General features: G+C 43.5%; 1 protein-coding gene across 1 annotated transcript in view; it reads left to right on the top strand.

The window, feature by feature from the left end:
* Positions 1 to 21192, top strand: part of LOC120789913 (sodium channel protein type 4 subunit alpha-like) — a 179609-nt gene that overhangs the window by 101241 nt on the left and 57176 nt on the right. Inside the window, exons 15-19 of the mRNA XM_040127122.1 lie at positions 5435 to 5555; positions 8507 to 8745; positions 17030 to 17203; positions 18658 to 18819; positions 18911 to 19105. Coding sequence (XP_039983056.1) covers positions 5435 to 5555; positions 8507 to 8745; positions 17030 to 17203; positions 18658 to 18819; positions 18911 to 19105 — 891 coding nt within the window. The remainder of the gene's footprint in view (positions 1 to 5434; positions 5556 to 8506; positions 8746 to 17029; positions 17204 to 18657; positions 18820 to 18910; positions 19106 to 21192) is intronic.

Below are 21192 nucleotides of genomic sequence, written 5' to 3'. Positions count from 1 at the left end.
CATTAATTTCTCCTTTCTCTAAATGTGCAATTGTTACGCTAGTCCGAGCTAGTGAGTATTTTATTGGTGCAACGAAATTACACGAAATGAAGTCGCAAGCTGTATGTTAAAGCGTTACCCAGAGTTTTAAAGTAACTCAAAAACAACAGACTAAAAGTAAAAGTAGAGTACGTCCACTTCCATCGATAGCTTCATATAGTGACGGAGAACCCCCTATTGATTAGTCATAAGAATACATGGAAACAACGGTCCGTATCAATAGCTCTATCTAACATTGTTAACATACGGTTCGGTGTCAGCATCGCATCAAGGGTGATGCTGACACACGTGCATAAGTGTGACCATTGCCAGGCCTCAGGTAGACGCTGCCTTTGCTGGAAAACACACACACACTGTCTTTCTCACACTGTGCATACTTTATATTTTCTCATTATTTTTGCACCAAATCTGTTCACATCCAGTAAGTCAGCTGCGTGCCTGGAAATACACACACACACACACACACACACACACACACACACACACACACACACACACACACACACACACACACACACACACACACACACATCCTGCGATATATACTTTTAGAAACAAGCAGCAGATTTGATAATCAGCTCACACTCACACTGCATGACTCAGTGACCAAACACATGCAGAAACAGAGAGAAAACCTGTGTGTGTGTGTGTGTGTGGTTTTTTTTTTTGTGGTTTTTTTGTTTTTTAATTTTCCCATAGGGATCTATGGTGTGTTACAGTAATACACTCTCACACAGGAACACACACTTTTAGGGATGGATATACTCAGAAAATTGCACACAACGGATGTGCATGCGGTTCTGTTGGTCTTACATCAGGTATCTCCATCTTCACCTGTGCAGACGGCACTTTTTGTGCAGCACAGGGACATCAGACGGCAGAACCCATGTGGGTACTCGGGCATGGAAATGATTATCATCTTATTATCAGTATCACTCAAGGAGCTTCAGTCGGTCACTGGATGTAATTCTTCTGCCCTCTGTGTTGTTCTTAAGGGGGGGAAATAAGCGAGAAAGATTATGATGGCATCATTTCTGTGTTACTTTGGAGGCCACCGAGGGACAGTATGAGCGACAAAAAAAAAAAAGAGCAATTATTATCCAGCAAAGAATAATTTAATTTTGATTAAACACAACTACTCTTGGTTCAGTAAATGCATGCGTGTATGCACGTTCGCTGAAATCCACATCGGCACGCAGTAACAACCTTTCACACTCAGCTTCACACATTTGCCCTCTTCCAAAATCCCCGCCCTGTGCGCTCGCTCGCATTTGCCTGCACACCTGAACAGCCTGACAGGGCGTTACCACTGGCCACAAACTCACGCCACTTGGTTAATGGGAGTAGGTAAACGACCACTCGAAGGATTGTTGATCTGTGTATCCCATAAGCACTGGGAGAATGGTCTTTTTCTTTTTTTTTTTTTTTCTATTATTGAGCTGCGGTATGTCTGTTGAGTCATTTTAATTATTCCTTTTAAGAGCTGGAAATAAGTCCTACAGAAAATTAGCAGGAGACAGCAGCTTTCAGATATACAGTACAGGGAGTTTGAGATGTGGTATCAGTTTTACCTTCACTCTTACGGAAGGACCTTGCAAACCCTGTAGCAGCTGAAAGCCAGACAGCTCCGTGTCATAGGGGATTACATTTATTTTAAAACTTGTTTACAGTTGTGGCTTTTTTCCCATCAGGCAGTAGGTCAGAGTATCATAAGGACAAACGCGGTAGCTCCGCGCCTGGAGGTGTTCAGTCACCACCACCTGCTGAAAGCCTGCCCCCAGACCTACACTGTTCTATAAGAAGAAGCAGACAAAGAGGCAGAAGTAATGTGTCCACTTCACCAGGTACACCTGTACCGTCTAATGCGGTCCAGTGCAGCTGCTCTGCCACACAGTCGACGTTTGTGCTGTCGTCGACGCACTTTACAGAGATGCTAATTGAATTATTTGTCTCACCACAGAGGTCGTAGTTAGTGGTCTTATGCCGCCTCCCTCCTGTCCAATACATCACCGACTTTCACATTTCGGTCAATGTCACCAAAAACTGAACATTATGAGCTTTATTAAGACGGATGTTATGGCAGGGCCTTTGTATTTGACTGGACCCATTTGCACTAAAACGGTTCAAGGTTGAGATTTGTAGAACTCATTCATGAAGTCACCAATCTGGATTAATTCAGCAGCTCTATTGCAGTTTTTTTTGTTCCTGATCGTACTGATGAGGTGTCGTCGATATGTTAGACCCCCGACCTAATGATTTAACCTGCTGCTTTCACTACGCAGCTTGATGTAAGATTATTTCAATATCCAGAGCAACTGGGCCAATGGATATAAAACCTGTGGCAGTCCTAGCAGCATAATGTGAAGAGATGCTAAAATGGTAACGATAACAGAGATAGATAGATAGATAGATGCGGGTGGGAGCCCACTGATGACAGCTGTGAATGTGCACACGCTTGGCCCAACAGACAAATTGACAAACAACAATCACACCTGACCTCAAGACCCGCTAGAAGCAAATTTATTTACTCTTATTAAATATGAGGTAGTCATTGTAGAAATTCAAAATGCAATTCTGTGGGAAAAATACGTCATATTCCAACAAACAAATAAATAAACTTCCTGCACAGTTTTGTAAAGTTACTCCATGCTAAAATGTGGACCACTGAATAGAAACTGCAGGTGCTGCTGCTCAGAGACTGATGGAGAGACGAGAGAGTGGGAGGCGGAGAGAGGGAGCACATGCTTATTTGCCACGGAAATGTTACCATAGCAACCCACAGCAGCTAACAGAAGCTAAATTAGTGCAGGGCTGGCTGCTGTTAGTACATGTGTGTTTCCTTGTGTGTTTGTGTGTGTGTGTGTGTGTGTGTTTCCCTGGTGCTTCCCTGCCTGGCACTCAGACAGGATGTAGGCGTTGTCGTGGGCGGCGACCTTTAGGCCCATGCGTCACGTCTCATTGGAGGAACAGTTACCAGGAAGTGTTATGTAATCGCACCTGAGCAAATTATGGTTCATCCCCGTCTATCTGTGTGAGTGCTGAGAGGTCCTAAACTCTCCTGAGACCGCTGTTGGGTTTATCTTTATAAGTTCACGTTGAGCTGCCGAGCTCTGCACAAACCTGCAGAACTTTATTTAAAAGGGGCTGCTTGTAAGTTTTTGCTATCGCTACATAGCCAACATTAGCATAAACAGCTGTTTACTTGACAGTCTAGAATAAAGGTTGCGAGTTCACCATCAAACTTCATCCCTTTACTGTCCCGGAGCTGTCTCCAGCGGTGGAAAGTACCTCCAATGTTAACTCTTGTCTATGTCATTTCTTACCTTCTACTGAAGTTAGCGTGCTAACCAGCTAGCCCCGGTCCAGCCGGCCCGTCTCGTCACCTTCCAATAGCGACTCATTGTAGCGTCCGGTCTGCCCTGAAGAAGTAGCTCTGCTCTCTTGTTTTGTAAATGCAAGGATGGCTGAAGCTCTTGGCAAGCGAACATCACCTACACCTGCTCCCGACAGGAAACCCAATTCACGGCAGAGAGACCCTGAATATAGCTCCTTTTTAAAATAAAGTGCAGATACCAAGGGTTTCAAAGAGACCAAATAATGGCAAGATTTTGGAGGAAATGTGTAATAAACTAAATTTAAAAAAAACAATATTCGTTCCATCGAATATACCCATTCGATGGAACGATGCAACCATCAAAAACTTTAAGTTCTTGACCGTGGAAAAATCAGTCGACTAAAAGATCTCACCTCAGGGTAAATCGCTTTTGTTTTTGTTTTGCTTTCAGCAGTTTTGGAGCTTTCGTTCACATTACACGAGATGATGTGAGATTACTTTTGTCAGTATACATCTATTATAACAGTGTAAACTGTCACTGAAATACAGTGTTGGAAAAGAAGTAAGTACATTCACTCAAGTACAGTTACTCAAGTACAGTTTTGAAGTACTTGTACTTTACTTTAGTTTAATTTTGTGACCCCTTACACTTCTATTCCACTACATTTGGGAGAAACATATTTTACTTTTTACTTCACTACATCTATCTAAGAGTTCTAGTTACTAGTTACTTTTCAGATGGAGGATTACATTAAAAAAACCAAAACACAATCAGTTCTTAAAATATTGATGCGTTACGATAGATTAAAGTACCCAACAACAGTATATGAAGCAGGTAAAACTGGCACCTTGACCCACATACACAACACAGCTTGCATCAAATACAAATATCCAAATAGATAATAATATAAAATATAATAAACTAACTGACTTAGCATCATGCTTTTACTTTCGATACTTTTTATATATTTTTTTTTATATTTTGCTTACCTGATTTTATTTTTTTAAAATTTTAAATTTAACCCTTCCCTCTTCTCCACCGGAGCTGGCAGAAGAACATGTGTATAGCAGATGTCTATAGGCTGACACTGGGGCACATGTCACTTCTCAATATAAATTTCCGTAGTGCGTCCCATCGATGCGATGCCTTTTCTGATCGATCCGCCGGGTGGTTGATGTGGTGTAGTGTTTGTCCTCTTCTCTGACTTGTTTCCCCAGTCCTCCTCCTGTGGGTCTCTGGGTCTGTCTGGGTCATATTCCCAGTTGGATGCAGCCCGGAAAAACGCAGGGAAAAAGCTTCCAGGATCTCATCAGATGCCCCCCCAGCCCAGCTCAAAGCCACGTTTTTTGGTCAGCCGTGATGGGCGAGGGCTGGATTGTAGATCGACTCGTTGATAGACCGTTGACTATTTAGCATAATTTGAGGCTTTAGCGTGAGAGGCGACCACTGAAGTCAGGTTTTAAGAGGAGAGTCGAGTAAATTTGTTTGGCAAGTTCAACCCTCATACAGCTCATCTGATACATAAAAAATATCCAGCCGTCCTTTAGTGAGGCTGGCAGAGCTAAAGACATACACACACACACACACACACACACACACACACACACAGGCAGCGGTGGCACACTGATTTCTCTGATTCGTTGAACACCAGTCATCACCTGCTTATCTGTCGCCCCGGTAATAGGACATGCAACACTCTCACACATGCACAAACACACAAAGAAATTGCTGCATCATGTTTGACCCATTTGACCTGACATAAATCTGTGTGTGTGTGTGTGTGTGTGTGTGTGAGTGAGAGATGTTATCTCCATGGCAACAGATAAGCGGATGACAGCCCATACTCATGCATGAACCTTGAATATGTTTGTTGGTGTCCTCCACAGTATGTATGTGTTCATGAATCTGTGTCCGTATTACAATGACCAGTGTGTTTACTGTGTATCACAAAGAAGTGTTGCTCTGGTTTGTATTGAAACTGATTGTATTTCCACCTCCTGAGGTAATTATTAAGAACATATTAACCTCGCAACGCCTCTCTCTCTCTCGCCCCGTCTCAGGTCCCCACGTCCACCACGGAGCTCAGTACGATGCTGTTACCTCGGCCCGCATCCATACAGGACTCAGAGCAGAGGGGGAGGGCGCTCAGCGCTGCCAGCTACCTCACGGACGCCATGGAAGGTCAGGGGGCGACGCAGGCAGCGCTTAAATGTTTTAATACAGCGATTAGACCGCGGCCATAGCAAACACACATTTCTGATCGGCTGGCGGGGGTGCAGGGGCACTTCAAACATGCAGGGGTTCAAATGGCAAAAAAACCTCATCTAATACATGGAGGACAATTTAAACAGTTGATGTATGACCGTTGTATATTCACGATAATGCACTCTGAGGAGTAGAAACACAGTCAGTGGAGGAGACATTCATACGCTCTCGTACCCACGTTATCCTTTTCAGCATGTCAGGAGGCTGGAGCCCATCCCAGCACACGTTGGGCCAGATTTAAGTTAAACCCGGACATGTCACCAGTTGATCAAAGCTGTGTCCCAAATCCACACTAAATACTGATAATACAAGTTTACACTACATATTACTGATAGTTTAAAAGGATTTTTTTTTTTTATATATTAACTGCCAAAACTGTAGACTAAGAAGAAGGGATACAGGACATGATCTGCTTTTCAGTGCTGTGAGCTCTAGAAAATAAATTCCCCTTCACCTCCATTGTACTGGTTAGATCCAGAAATCCACCCATTATTTGGGTGAACTGACCCTTAATCATTCTCCAGATCATTCCAGCTAGTTTTTAGATTGATTTCAGTTCATTTCTATCAAAATGAATATGCACAAACTTAAGTTAATCCAGGTAAAACAGTGCTATTAACTGAAAAAGGGGGGTTCTTCATCTACTCCTGTTCCCCATCCCCATTTTATGTGTGTTTGTAATTATGTGCCAACATGGGGCTGTAACCTTTTCTGACTCTTTACCTCAGTGTGTGCCACTGTGTGTGTGTGTGTGTGTGTGTGTGTGTGTGTGTGTGTGTGTGTGTGTGTGTGTGTGTGTGTGTGTGTGTGTCACTTTGGTGGGTGTTTGTGTGTGATTGTGTAGCTGTGTATTTGTCTGAATTTCACATCCAAGCGAGTCTATTAACACTTCTGTATGGATGTGTGTGTTTCCGGTCCGTCTGTGTCTTTGTGTCTGTGCTTGTGTAATTTTGTGTCAATACGGGATTGTGTAACCATGTACCTGCGTGTGTGTGTGTGTGTGTGTGTGTGTGTGTGTGTGTGTGTGTTGCTGCCCTAGCTAACCCCATGGGAACACTGGCTTTGTTTGTGAGAGAGAGTCGGAAAGGGAGACAGACATAGAGACAAAATGAAATGAGAGCGGAGGGGGGGGGTGTTATCCTGGTTACACTCATTAACCATGTGATCATTCCAAGTTTCTGTGTGTGTGTGTGTGTGTGTGTGTGTGTGTGTGTGTGTGTGTGTGTGTGTGTGTGTGTGTGTGTGTGTTGATATTCATGTAAATAGATTTTTGGGTTCATATCTGTCCAAATCTGCATTCATGTGTGTTCTAAGCGCGTGTGTGTGCGCGCGTGCGTGTGTGTGTGTGTGTGTGTGTGTGGTTGGTCTGCTGAGTCACTGTCTCTCCCCTCGGCAGTGGCTGCTCTTACAGAACAGATCATTATACAGGAAAATACAAAAACCTGCTGCTGTCCTCCATCCATCTGTACACCCTTCATTCCCTCTTTCCCTCCTTCCCTTTGCTCCTCCCTTTTTCCCTTTTATTCTTTCCTTTCCTTTTTTTTTTTTTTTAATCTGTTTCTGTTCATGTAATAATTATTTTATGGTTTAATATAAAGAATAGCTGTGTGTGCTAGGCAGTAAAAATCCAGTACCCGTTTATCTTTCACCTTGTTTTTCAAGACTAACACCTGCGTTTTTGCACGTTTTATCACTAAGTTAACAACTCTTGGTTTGAAAAGATGCACTGCGTTTTAGCCAGTATCGTCCTAACAATACTATGAAAAATGCACGTCCATTGTGTTAGCACTACAAAACAACAGTAAAACGATGTGAGAATTGATAGTAGACATTTTATATTAGACATACAGTATAACCAGTTTCATTTTCAATTACACTAAACCAGTGAAACTGTTTCTGGAAATGATGGAATTATTAAGAAAGTACACCTCTTAGTTTCATCTGGGCTTAACGGAACCACTGACAAATATTTTAGTTAGATATTAAATAGACAAAATTATTTCAACTCATTAAATATAATATAAAATCTAACAGCTTTGATTCTGCCCTTGATGTTATGGAGGACGACTGGGCTCAGGGGGTTTTAGTGACAGGACATTTGAAGTTTTACGCTACACGCTCAGTGGCGGGCTCCTCCTCGGAGAATGGACTTGAGTCACATGACTTGCACTCAACAGATGAATCTGATGACTTTAAACTTGACTTGGACACCAATAACTCATAACTTCACTGGGACTTTAGCCTTTTGACTCGGAAAGACTTGGAATGTCCTCCCCAAACCCGAAGAAATACATAAATATGATTAAAGATGATATTGCGAAAGACTACGCAGCAAATCAGTCTTCTTTTAATAACAGATTAATACACTCAGATGTAAAGACTCTGTTGTGATTGACAAATCATGAAAACATTCATCTCAGAGACGACAAATCATTGTAACAGTGTCAGTGGAAAAACACAAAGACACACCTGATCAGTTTGATTTTAAATGAAGTTTATTTGTATAGAATTTAAAAAGTATTTATTATTTCTGTAATTTTATCAAACTTAACTGTTACTGTCTTTAAAAGTTTCATGAGGACTTGTTTAGGACTCCAAACACAAACTTCAGGGCTTGAACTTGACTCAGGACTTTGACCCGGGGCTTCTTAAGACTCCAGGCTTGGATAACAATGATTTTGTCCCACCTGTGGTTCTGGTTCTCAAGACTAAAGACTCAGCTGGTGAACGGCAGCCTTCTTCGTGGAAAACATTTTTATTTTATTCTGATTTATTTTCCCTCCATGTCTCTTATTAGCTGTTATTTATATGTACTTATTTGTCTTCCGTCCTTTTGTTCTGTTTTGTCCTTTTCTTGGGCCGTGCAGAACTGGAGGAGGCCCATAAGAAATGCCACCCCTGCTGGTACGTCTTCGCCCACCGTTACCTGGTGTGGGAGTGCTGCCCCTGCTGGCTGAGGGTGAAGCGGCTGGTGAAGATCATGGTGATGGACCCCTTCCTGGACCTGGCCATCACCGTCTGTATCGTCCTCAACACGCTCTTCATGGCCATGGAGCACTATCCCATGACCGACGAGTTCAACGGCATGCTCAGCATCGGAAACCTGGTAAGTCAGAGGGACGGGCGGGCGGATGGATGGATGGAGAGATGAATGAATGGGTGGATGGTTTGGCGTCTAATGGTGGGAAAGCGGTAAGCCCGGAACATTAATGGAGATATGTGGACTAGAGCTGTCCCTTTTCCTGCAAAAGACCAAATCTGACGTCCTGAGTTGAGCACGATCCAAGCTAGAGGTTATTCACGGGTCCACTCAGTTTCTAAAAAAACCGAGACGTGATTCAGTTCATTCTAATCTTATCCGATCAGTTCCTGTTGGATTGCCATAAGTCCTGGGTCTGTGTCCTCAATATGTCCTAATACCCAGTGGATCCAAGTGGACTCTGATATGTCAATCAGATCTAATTATCCTCAGATCTATTTGGATGGATCTGTTACATGTATTTGAATATCTTGTTTTATATGATTTACAGTCCAAAACCCAAAAATATTCCGTTTACAGTCAAACATGACAAAGAAAAGTAGCAAACCATCACATTTGAGTTGATTTAAACAGCAAATGTTTGGAATTTTTGCCTGAAAATGATTAATCAATTGTCAAAATAGTGGCTGAAGAATTTCCTGTTGATTGACTAATTGGTTAATCGACTCATCATTGCAGCTCTAGTGTACTGTCTTGTGTCTCTGGCTTTAAACACTATGGGAGTCGCAACATATCTTCCACTAGAAACACTACTTTGCACCACTGGCTGATTCCGCTTGTTACACCTAGCAGAGTCAAATGATCCCAATGGTACACATGAGGGGTTAGATCCTAAGCCATGTCTCTGCGTAGCTACGTACCTGCTGAATATAATTAGATTCAAATAACCCAAATAGTCATATTTTATTGAATGTAAAATGTGAATATAAAAACCTCCCAGTTCTAGTGGTTGACTGAGTCCATGGAACATCATCCTTCCTCCTCAAAATTGCGATATTTTTTCCCTCTTCCAATAAAATCTGTTCTATTACACGTATAGTACCATTGACACTCCAGTTGGCTGGAATTTTTCTGAGAACTCTAACTTATTCTGAAAATAACAACTTATTGCATGCCCAGCTGAGACATTTAACAAAAGCGCCATAAGCCCGTAAATTAAAAACCGAACCAAAAAAACAGCCTAGGGTTCAAAAGGTTAGGGTAGTGCTTGTAACAGCTGCAGACTCTGGTCAAACAGTAGTCAGTTGACATTCATTTACAAATCAAGTCTCCCTTGACATCACATCCCAGATCCAATATCATGTGTTAGGCTGAAAAAGGAAGGTTCCACGTATTCAGGTATTCAGGTATTCAGGTATTCAGGTATTCAGGTATATTGTATCTGGTCGTAATTCATATTGTGGCATGAGGCTTTTTCCATTTTTCTGAGATGTGGCGCTCTGATGAATCTTGCCTCCAAACATCTTGCAAACTTCCAAAGTAAAGTCCGGGTGGTGTACCGAGCATGTGTGTGCAATAAACAAACTTCAGGCAAGTCGAGGAGGCTCTAGGATTTTGTAAAAGTGAGAAAGAAACATGACTGTTTGGGAAACGACCCTTGGACCTTTGAAACTGCCTCAAACCCTTTTGTACAATTTAAAAAACCTCAGGTTTCAGAGAGGAGACATAGAAACTGATGTCTTTGCTTTTGTTAAGAAAAACCTGTGTGTTTTTTGTCTCTCAGTAGAAAAGCGAGGTGAGTTTCCGTATGAGAGCTGACAGAAACAGGTCGGATAGCTTTAAATCACCATGACTAAGTCCAGTGTTTGACCCTGCAGGTGTGCTGATGATCTGACAGGAGCTGATAGGTTGATGCAATATGGTAATTGATTCACCTGAGGTGTGAAAGACCTACGGCCAAAATCGCCACGTTGATCCCACCTGCCCACACACACACACACACACACACACACACACACACACACACACACACACACACACACACACTCGTGACTGTTCAGCGATGTCAGGTTTCCTCAGCTCAGGCTCCGGGCAGCTGTGTGGGGCAGAGAATGGTAATAAAGTTTATAAGTAGACGCCGTTGTTTCAGGTTGGCCTGCAGCGGTGGTGTTCGATCACTGGAACTGGGCCTTAAGGTGGGCCGCTGTGTTAGCATTACCTGGATCGAGATAGAAGCTTTTATTAACCCTATGTCGTCCCAGTTTTCAATTACAGAGTATAAATGAAAACTTGAAACTTTTAGATTTTAAAATTTTCAATGGGTTTTTTTTTTTTGGTGAAAATCATGTTTGTGCATGATGTCTTTTTTCACCTTCTTAAAAAAATGAAACAGCTACACAGCAACCCCACTTTTTCCTGGTCCACACTAAAACATGAGACCAGCATTTTCAGACATGTCCACTCCAGACACTTTAAAAAAAAAAAAAAAAAAATCTCATCCACTACCCAAAAACAAAAATACATTAATTCAAGGCTGGCTTGAAATAAAGAAAATAAAGCATTGTATTTCCACCGATTCAGGTTTTTGATTAGATTTAGGCTCCGTTATTCTTTGTGTTGACCGGGTCAGCTGTTTACTAGCATCCACATTTCCAAACAGCTTCGAACACAGCCCTAAGAAACATCATTTAGTCAGCAGTACCTGCAGTTATACAATATCCCTCTAATGCTGCTGTCACCTCTGCTGCAGTTTGATGTAGATGTGTGCTTCTGCAGCGTAAACAGTCCGAACTTCTTCTCCAATTCAATTTAGAGCGGTTCAGGTCTCGGCGAGTCATGTCCCCGTCTGGAATCACCAAGTCCTTTTTATAGGATAAAACCTCTAATCCCCACAGATGTTTACATAGCACTCGGCTAGCCTTTTCCTGATGGACAGGAGAGACTCCGCTGTGTGGGTGTTTGTATGGTTCTGCTATGTAAAGTAATGTATAGAGGATCATGCCGGGACTGTACTGCGCTGACAGAATCAATGTGGGCTAATGCTTTCACTGTTCGTAATTGTTTGTCGTTCGCTCTTCAGCTTTGCTCTTTGGGTTTCACATATCAGTATTTTTCATGTCTAGATCTAAAGGATACATACCATTTAGTGGAAGCTTTTATCCATACAGCCGCACTGTGCATTAAGCGCGCGACCTCTCCTGAGTGCACTCTACCATTAATGTCACTGATAGTGGATGTACACAGGTTGGTTTGACTGAAAAAAGGATGTTTTGGCTGGTTTTGGTAGAAATATTTTTGTATTGAAATTGCTGATAGCTGTAGCCTAATAATCAGGCTGAATTGTGATTTTTTGTTTCGCTTCATTGATTCAGCCTGACATCCTGGTCACGTCAGCCGACTCCTGTTTAGGAGCGGGGAGTCGTTTTGCTTTGCTAATCAATCACTAGTGAGTGGTGCGTCTGTCCTGTCGACACAGCAGCTTTGTTAGCGGCTGCTACGAGAGATTAACTCAACTCCGAGATCATAAAGATCACGCAGATCTGCTCTCCGGGGTCGTCTCTTAAGGGAACTAATCTGCTCCAGAGAGAGGGAGTATGCTACCCCAAAGTCTTGCAGTACCCCCAACATGACACCCTATGGGAAACCGTTCTTGGAGTCTTCTCCAAGTCCACAAAGCACGTGTACTCATGAGCACGGGACAGCCCTGCGGGACACGTAAATTTATCTGGAATTTTCAAGCAACAATCATTTGTTAAATTTGGTGCTTCCACCATTTGCGATCTCAGCTTAAGCGGGGCTTGCAAATGGCTTTTGTTTAACGGGTTTCAGGACCGAGCCTTCGGTGTTTCAGGGTGGCCTGGGTTTTTGCTTCCTCTGGGAGCACAGAATCTGCTGAACTTCTGGCCTCCTCACGCCTGTTTTCTGATTCGGGAGTCCCCTGGGCTATCGAAAGCAGGAACGCCTTCTCCTTCCGTTGACAGCTTCTTTCAACGCTGGTGTCCATCCGCTGGTCCTTCTGGTCTCAACTCTGAGAAGCCATATCCGCAATGGAGGTTTTCAACATGAGCCTTGTCAGACTTCTTGTCCCCAACTGTCCCATCCCCGACACAAGTCCATCCTTCCCTCTGGAGGCCTTGAGGACCTTGAGGACCATTTATGAATGACTTGAAGCTTTTGATAAGAAATACATACTGCCTGCAGTTTTCCTCCCAGTCCAGTTAGTATGTGAATGATAAATGAGCCTTAAATCCTGCTAAACTCCAAAAAGCTATTGATTACTACGAAATCCACTTGGACTGTATTTGTCCAGCTGCTCTGACCAGCTTAAACCCACCGGTGATTGTGCACGTGTGTTTGTGCATCCGTGTGTGTCTGTGTGTGTGTGTGTGCTGCGGTGCTCACTCATTACATCTGCCTGGTCGTGACAAAAATAATCACGTGTCCGTGTCATCCTCTCTCTGCTGATGTTACTGTTATTAGTGAGTGCTGATGTCGACATCCCTTGTGTGTGAGCCAGCACGCGCAGACACACACACACACACACACACTCACTCCTTGGTCAGAGTAGCTTTTCATCCCTCAGTCGGTGAATCAGAGCCTTTGCCTCTGCAGAAACACACAAACACGTCCTCGGTGTCTGAGCCTGAAACTCTCCAGTCTGGATTTCAGACACGCACATCACTTAGTTCTGACAAACACAACAGTCTGGCAAGAAAACTACACAGACAGGAGCAAATAGTCGGTCGGAGGCGGCACGCATAATGAAGAGCAACATGACGTCCCTGTCCTCACCGAGACTTTCCGCCACGCTCGGGCTGTAGCAGAGTCAACTCGCAGAACCTCGAGGATTCAGAGATGAGCAAAACGACCTTTCCCTCCAATCTTCTTTACAGTGAGACTGCACCTGCATCGCGGAGGTCGGCATATTTGATGTCAATGTTCGGTTTAGTTGAGCCGTATTCATCAGACTCACGGGAATTACAGTTAAGAGTGGTCTGGAGGGCCAACGTAGGAGGCTGAGCGTGAGCTGGAGCACAGATTTATCACCTGGCTTCCTCCTACTTACAGTGAAGTGCAGGAGTCGCATTTAAGAGCAACTCTCAAATGTTCACATGATTAATCACATGTATGTTCAGAGTATTGACAGCCAATCAGACGCAGGCATTCCCCCTTCTTCTTTCCTATTACTCATTTTTTTTAAAAAGTCTTTCGATTTGTACTCAGTGATTCTTGATGTCTTAAGTAGCAATTAACACGTAAAATTGTCAACAATCCAGTATATTTAAAACATACATTTATAAATAGGAATTGTATGAAATTTTTTTTGTCTTTCACTTAATTTCGCTTTTATCAGTTTGGTAAATGCGAGCACCGATTTTCAAAGGTTTCAGATAAACAATTTTAAGAAAATCTAATATTCCCCAAACATCACCTTTTAGTGGAGTTTTACATAATGTGCTTTTAACGTAAGGTAATGTGATATGATGATATAATGGGCTGTTTATCGGTGATGTGCTTTCTCAGCGCGTTGTCGTTTGACATCTGGACCGCGTAAACTCCATTAACGTCACTCTGCCTGATGTAAACACACTGTTCCGCACACCGAGCGGCCCAAAAACACACTAAAGTACATTCAACTAAAACGCGGCTCCACTGCTACAGATCACGGCAGCATCGCTGACAGGGGGAGGCTGAAACACACGGGACTACTAAACACGCCCGCTGTATCCATGCAGGATTCAAACCTGCAACCTCTCTGGGAACTAACCAGCTGATGTGACGTCGAGGTCGACGCCCCCCGGTGAAAACCATCGCTCCTTCTTCTTCTTCTTGTTTGTTTAAAATCCACATTCCCGAGTCTCACTTACAGGCTGATTCATTTCACATGGTCTTTTTTTTCTCAGTCTGTTTGTCCTGAGAGAGCATCCTTCATCAACACACACACAGCATCTCTGAGCAACACACACACACACACACACACACAAACATTCACTGATAAAAATGTGCATAAGACAGGGGGGGAGAGAGAGGCTCTCCCGATGTCAGTAATAATAACAGCGTGATTGTTGAGTAGCTAATCAACACACCACAGAGTTAATGAGCCCATATAGAAAGATAATCTATGTGTGTGTGTGTGTTTGTGTATTTGAGAGAGAGAGAGGTAACCCCAAAGAGAGCCTCTGATTTTTCTGCATGTGTGTGATTTTTGTGCATCACACTCGCAGACAAAAAATAGTCAGTCACGGTCTATTAAACCCCGGGAACTCGCTTTTCGGAAGACACACACGCACGCACTTGCGTACACACTGGCTGTGAAACACACTCTCAGACGCGCACACGTAAACAAACGCGCGCTCGCCCAGGCTGAGGACACACACAAACACGCGTGTGTCACGTAGTCGGTGTCACATCGAGGATCCCCTCTGTCTGGAACAACAGGGAGGAAGAGGGGCTGATGCTGCGAGGACACACGCAGCCACACGCGGCCATAAACACACACACACACACAGTTGAACAAACACTTGCCGTAAACGCAGCAATCACACAGACACACACGTGAGCTAAAGCAGAGCGAGGCAAACCCTGGTCAAGCTGAGGTCTGCAGAGAGAGACAGACAGAGAGGCTTAAGAGATCAAACCACAGGAGCAGACAGCCGAGAAAAAGTCGTATTAGAATAAGTCCGAGTTTTCTAAGAATCACCAAATCACGGCTTGGGCTGTTTATCACAAAGATCCGTTCCTTTCATGCAGACATCTGCAGCTGGAACACACTGTACACCCCAATTTAAATGAAGCACTGACAACTGTCATAAAGTTTCACGTGCAGTTTTGTTGCAAGATGGCGCCCTGCTTGACTAGTGGCACAACAGTAGAGCATTACAGAAAAATAGGGCAGAGTTTTGTTTTTTTTGTTTTGTTTTTAAAGCTGTAGGCTCGACAGCCAAACTTGGTGCAATGTGAGGAACAAAAAAAATGTATAGTAAACAAATGAATTTGGCTTTAATGCATTGATAAGAACGCAGTTTGGGAAAAGTGATGCATTGGTGGGCTGAGAACCTTAGTTTTTTACCTGCTTTTGGGAAAATTGAGGAAAAGGCGGGAGAAGATCACCGCAGACACTCCAGGATTCCTCTTCTCTGTGTCCTCTGTCTCCAGGATTACAGATATAAACAAAAATATGAAGTGCTGTTGGAAAAATTAGTAAGTTGAGTATTTACACGGTGCCTGCTGATGAGCACGTTATCGACAAGCCTGCAAGTACAGGCCAAACGGCGGAAGAGGCGGCGTTGCACGGCATTGTTGGCTGCGAGCCAGCCGCGAGGGTCCTTCCTATTCAAAAGGGATTGCGTGACGACTTGCAGTGTGTGATGTCTTAATGTTTCCCTAATGTCTCGACATTAGGGTAATCTGTGGAGCTCGATGCTCCGCAAATAAACAAGCCTCCATTTAAAAAAAACAAAACAAAAAAAAAACACTTGGGTATTGGACGTGTTGATGCAAGGACCTGAGACGTGCAGCAATAGAGGGGAGACCTGCCAGACCTGATCGGACTGCATATGATCTAGACCCAGCTTGACTAAAGTCCCGGGTTGGGTCTTGTTTACTAGGAACCGCATGGACACCGTGAAGCGAAAAACCGTTTTCTGCGTGGTTACTTTGATAACAACACAGTGAAGACGTCTCCCAGACTAACACTTTTGCGCTGATTCAATGCAAACGCACTGCGTTAAACGATGGTGGGTTTCATGTTAACAGCGCAGGCTAATGTTAGTATGTCAGGTCAGTGTGCTGGATCGTCCATTTGTTTTCAGCAGCCAAACTCCTGTTGGCTTCTAAAGAACTTGTGTACTTCAGCTGCAGTTATAGGAGGTGACACGTCTGTTTGTGTGTGTTTGTATGTGAACCTAACCCAGTCTGAAGTGTCCTACCTTTTGGCTAACTCTGCCCTTCATTTAGTTTTGTATCTGTGTGTGTGTGTGTGTGTGTGTGTGTGTGTGTGTGTGTGTGTGTCTATCCGTCCTTACCTGGCTGTCTCTGTGTCCCTGCCTGCATGTGTCCACCTATTAGCTGTGTTTGTGTGACACAGCTATTTTCAAGCATCCATAGAGCAGAGATGGTTATTTAATGTGTCTATTTTAGATTTCTCATGAATTCTTAATACTTCCCGATAAAGAATATTTAATTGGTACTTTTAATGGCAATTTATATCTTCAGTATGATTTAAGTTACATACACAATTGAGCCTCTTCTTCAGGGTTTCCTGTGGTTAATAGATGCAACGCATGTTGATTGTTTAACCGCAACCGTTAACAAGACAGAGCAAAGAATTAGGTTGAGGTTTTATGTTCTCTCGTGTGTTTGAGATTGCGGCACAGCACAGTTCCTCTTCGTCTCTGTTTCCGTCTGTCAGGTGTTCTCAGGGATCTTCACGGCCGAGATGGTGCTGAAGATCATCGCTCTGGATCCGTACTACTACTTCCAGACGGGCTGGAACATCTTCGACAGCATCATCGTCTGCCTCAGCCTCATGGAGCTCGGCCTGTCTGACGTGGAGGGGCTCAGTGTGCTACGCTCGTTCAGACTGGTGAGTCACACACACGCGCTCAGGTTGCACCGGAGGCACAATAATATAATGTTTTCTAACTTTTTTACATACAGAGGTGCAGACCAAAGTGCCGTAACGTCAAAAAAACAAAGCAGTCTGGAGATTTTCTCTTACGCTAGTATCTGAAAATCTCTTCAGTGTTGATCACTTTTTTTAAACAGAAAGTTGCTAAATTCAGCTAAAGTCGCTAGATACAATCACGAGTTAATTTGCAAGCACGTGACATAATCGCATAATGAGTGTATTAGCATAATATATATATGTGTAGTTTATAAAATACAATCACCCCTTCGGCATTTTTAGGGCTCAATGATAGAGAAAATGGCCTGTTAAGAGAAGCCGGGAAAATAAGTAAAACTAAATGAGTATAAAGAGCAGCAATGGTGTGATCAGAAGTACAAGTAGTAAAGAGCAGAAGAGAAGAGAGAGTGCTGTGCTGGTATGAGCTGGTTGACTGACAGCTGAAGCACCAATGAAGTGGCAGCGACGGGTGGGGACGTGTCACAGCATGCGAGGGGACGTGATGATTGGCCGATGATTAGCGATGTCACTCAAACCAGAGGTTCAGCTGCGGCCAAGCTCGCCGAGGTAAAACGAGGAAAAACGAGACGAGGATGGTGGCTGTCAACGCCGGGCCAGGACACACACACGCACACACACACACACGCAGACACAGACCCAGACACACACCAACACACAGACACACATACAGAGAGACCCTTGAAGCCTGTCTTTGTCTGTCTGCGTCGATCTCTGTAAGTGTCACTCTTGCTATTGTCAGGTTCTGCTGAAGGCAAACACACACTAATAAACAAACACACACATTTGATTTTTTTTTTTCTTTCAACCTTTTGCCTTTTTTATGTCTGGTTTCTCTGTTTTTCATTCGTGTTTTCTGGGTTTTTTTTGTTGTTGTTTTGTTTTTTCATTCTTTTTTTCTTTACTTTGCGTCTCAATTTTAATTTCTCTCGTCTCTCTGATGTCTGTCCCTCCCTTCTCTGCCCTCTGTGTCTCATTATCTTCCATCCTTTGTTCCTATTCCTCTTGTCAAAAAAATTTCAAAGTGAGAGACACCTGAGGAGCCCGTGGAAATGAAAAGACGTTTCCGTTCACCTCACAGAATACTTGCCGAGTCAAACGGGGCCATGCTTTGTAATATGAATTGTGGAAGCAGTGGAAATGGAATTACGTCCATGGGTCATTTGCCCCATTGCAGGCTGGGAGGTTTCCCTGTATGCGTACCAGGGGGTGCTACAATATAGACTCATACAGATTACCGATTTTAGGTTGATAGATTTTAATTTTAGGAATTTTCAATGTTTGTCCCCTACTGGCAACTTCATTTAATTCAAATAAGAAATAACACTGAAATTAGGCTACTTTTATTTTTTAAATCTGTCTCTTCCCTTCCTGTCTTCCCTTTCTCCTCCCAGCTGCGTGTTTTCAAGCTCGCTCGATCGTGGCCGACCCTCAACACCCTGATCAAGATCATTGGGAACTCCATGGGGGCTCTGGGAAACCTGACGCTCGTCCTCGCCATCATCGTCTTCATCTTCGCCGTGGTCGGCATGCAGCTGTTTGGAAAGAACTACCAGGTAACGCATCTGAGCTCTGACCGAGATATCGCTTGACATGACTTAGATTTGTGAATGCAGGTTCAATAAATCAAGCTGCCTCTTCCTTCAGGACTGTGTCTGTAAGATCTCGAAGGACTGCGCTCTTCCTCGCTGGCACATGAAGGACTTCTTCCACTCCTTCCTCATCGTCTTCAGGGTGCTGTGCGGCGAGTGGATAGAGACCATGTGGGACTGCATGGAGGTCGCGGGTCAGCCGCTCTGCATTCTCGTCTTCATGCTGGTCATGGTCATCGGAAACCTGGTGGTGAGTGACCTTTGACCCCTCGTCTCTGAAATTTGTCCAACTGTGTGAGCTTTTCAATCAGTTTTTTCCCTGCTTGGACTAAAAGGTCTTTGGCAAATTCTGGATGTGTGTTATAGCTGGTGATATCTGATCTTCGGGCTGTTAATGGCTGTTGACTGGTGACCTCTGACCCTGAAGGAGGCACAGTAGTACTTGGTGACCCTAAGTGAATCACGTTTTACTTCATACAAAGGTTAAAATACCTGCTGCTCGTAGTGGTGTAGTGGAGCATGGTTGGTACGGAGGCAAAAATCCGTGTGTTTGATTCGCTTGGTCGAGTCGTGTCCTCCACCAAACACATTTGATCAGTACGTGAACCGATGACGACACGGCGCTGGCGGGTCCCACAAAGGCTGCGTGTTGAACCTCAATACTTTCGTCGGAACTAGCTGAAATGTGTCTGTAGCATTAAGGATTTAAAAACTGCTGGCATCTAATGTCTGGTCAGTTTGATAACCTTGTTTACTTTAATGAAATATTTACTGATTTTAAATTCATATTTTCACAATATTGCAAGATTAGACTGTACTTTGCTTTGGCACAGTTCTTGTATGACTGTATAACATTGAAAATTTGAGAACTTTGACATCTTTTGTAAAAGCAGAAAACAGGTGTTGCAGGAAAAAAAAAAACACGTGTTTATGCTTTTCAGAAACTTGTATAACCAGCCCTACAGTTCTGAGTTGTTGGCGCTCTCTCATCATGGAGGAGGCTGGGATTAAGTCTTACCTCTGTGCTTGTATTGAATTAGACAGGTTTCACAGCGCAGGAACATACCGCGTGGTGAGATCAGTCTGTGATCTGTGTGGCATGCCCGCCTGCTCAGTGTGTGCCATGTGATACATGTGTGAGGATGCTGGGGCTAGAGGGGCCTGCGTTTCAGCTGCCTGAAGAATTGCCGATCTATCTGAGATCTTCTGAAAGCTACAGAGTAAATGTTGATCTGTCAACCTCTCCTCCCTCTCTTTCTCTGTCCACCACCTCCTCTCTCCACCTCTCTCCCTGTTTACTCTCCTAAAATTTACAGTCAGGCACGTAAGTATTTGGACAGTGACGCAGTTTTAGTCATTCAGCCTCTATACAACCACCACAGTGGATTTGAAACGAAGCCGTCAAGATGTGATTAAAGTGCAGACTTTCAGCTTTAAGTCAAGGGGTTTAACTGAAATATCACATTGACCGTTTAGGAGTCACAGTCGTTTTTATATATAGTCCCTCATTTTCAGAGGCTCAAAAGTAATTGGACAAACCACGATAATAATAAATATAAGGATTATTTTTTAAAACTTGGATAAAAATCCTGCGCAGCCAATGACTGCCTGAAGTTCCCTCCCTTGAGATGCTTTTCCAGGCAGCCGCCTTCAGTTGCTGCTTGTTTGTGGGTCCTTCTGCCCTCAGTTTTGTCTTCAGTAAGTGAAGATGTCAGATGACTGTCTTGGCCATTGAAGAATACTCCATTTCTTTGCCCTAAGGTGGTATGCTTCAGATCATGAGCTGTTCCCTTCCCTCTCCATGCTCTTCTCTTCCCATCATTCTGCTAGAGGTTAATCTTGGTTTCATCTGTCCAGAGTATCTTGTTCCAGAGCTGGTCAGGCTTTTTTAGGTGTACTCTGGCGTACTGTTTTGGTGTCATGGTATAACGTTTGCATGGCTATCAAAAACCTGGTGGAATTAGGGCATAAGGATGGAAACTTCTTCTTTTTAGATAACGGTTTAGCCCAGAGCGAGATACGGTGTCACAGCAATACTCACCAGATCTCCATTATATTCAATGTAGATATTCATGGCCCCGAGGGGTTGAATCCTAAATATTTTGGTGACCCTCTCAAGTTTTTGTCTAGCACCATCTGAAGGCGAAAACTTCCACCTGTACAATAGAAATGTCCTAATCTAATATGCCGATTGTTATGGATTTTCCTGATCACATTCCTGCTCCCCAGAGGATGAATTCTTGATGTTAATGCCCCCATTACCTTTCCTCTGCAAACACTGAGTTGTCAGCATGTTGTTATTATATAGACTTTATATCTTTAGTCATTTTGCTTTCT

Source organism: Xiphias gladius, chromosome 5 (assembly GCF_016859285.1).
Source record: "Xiphias gladius isolate SHS-SW01 ecotype Sanya breed wild chromosome 5, ASM1685928v1, whole genome shotgun sequence".
NCBI classification, from domain to species: Eukaryota; Metazoa; Chordata; class Actinopteri; order Istiophoriformes; family Xiphiidae; genus Xiphias; species Xiphias gladius.
The sequence above is the reverse complement of the archived record's forward strand: the minus strand, read 5'-3'. Positions and strand labels throughout refer to the sequence as shown.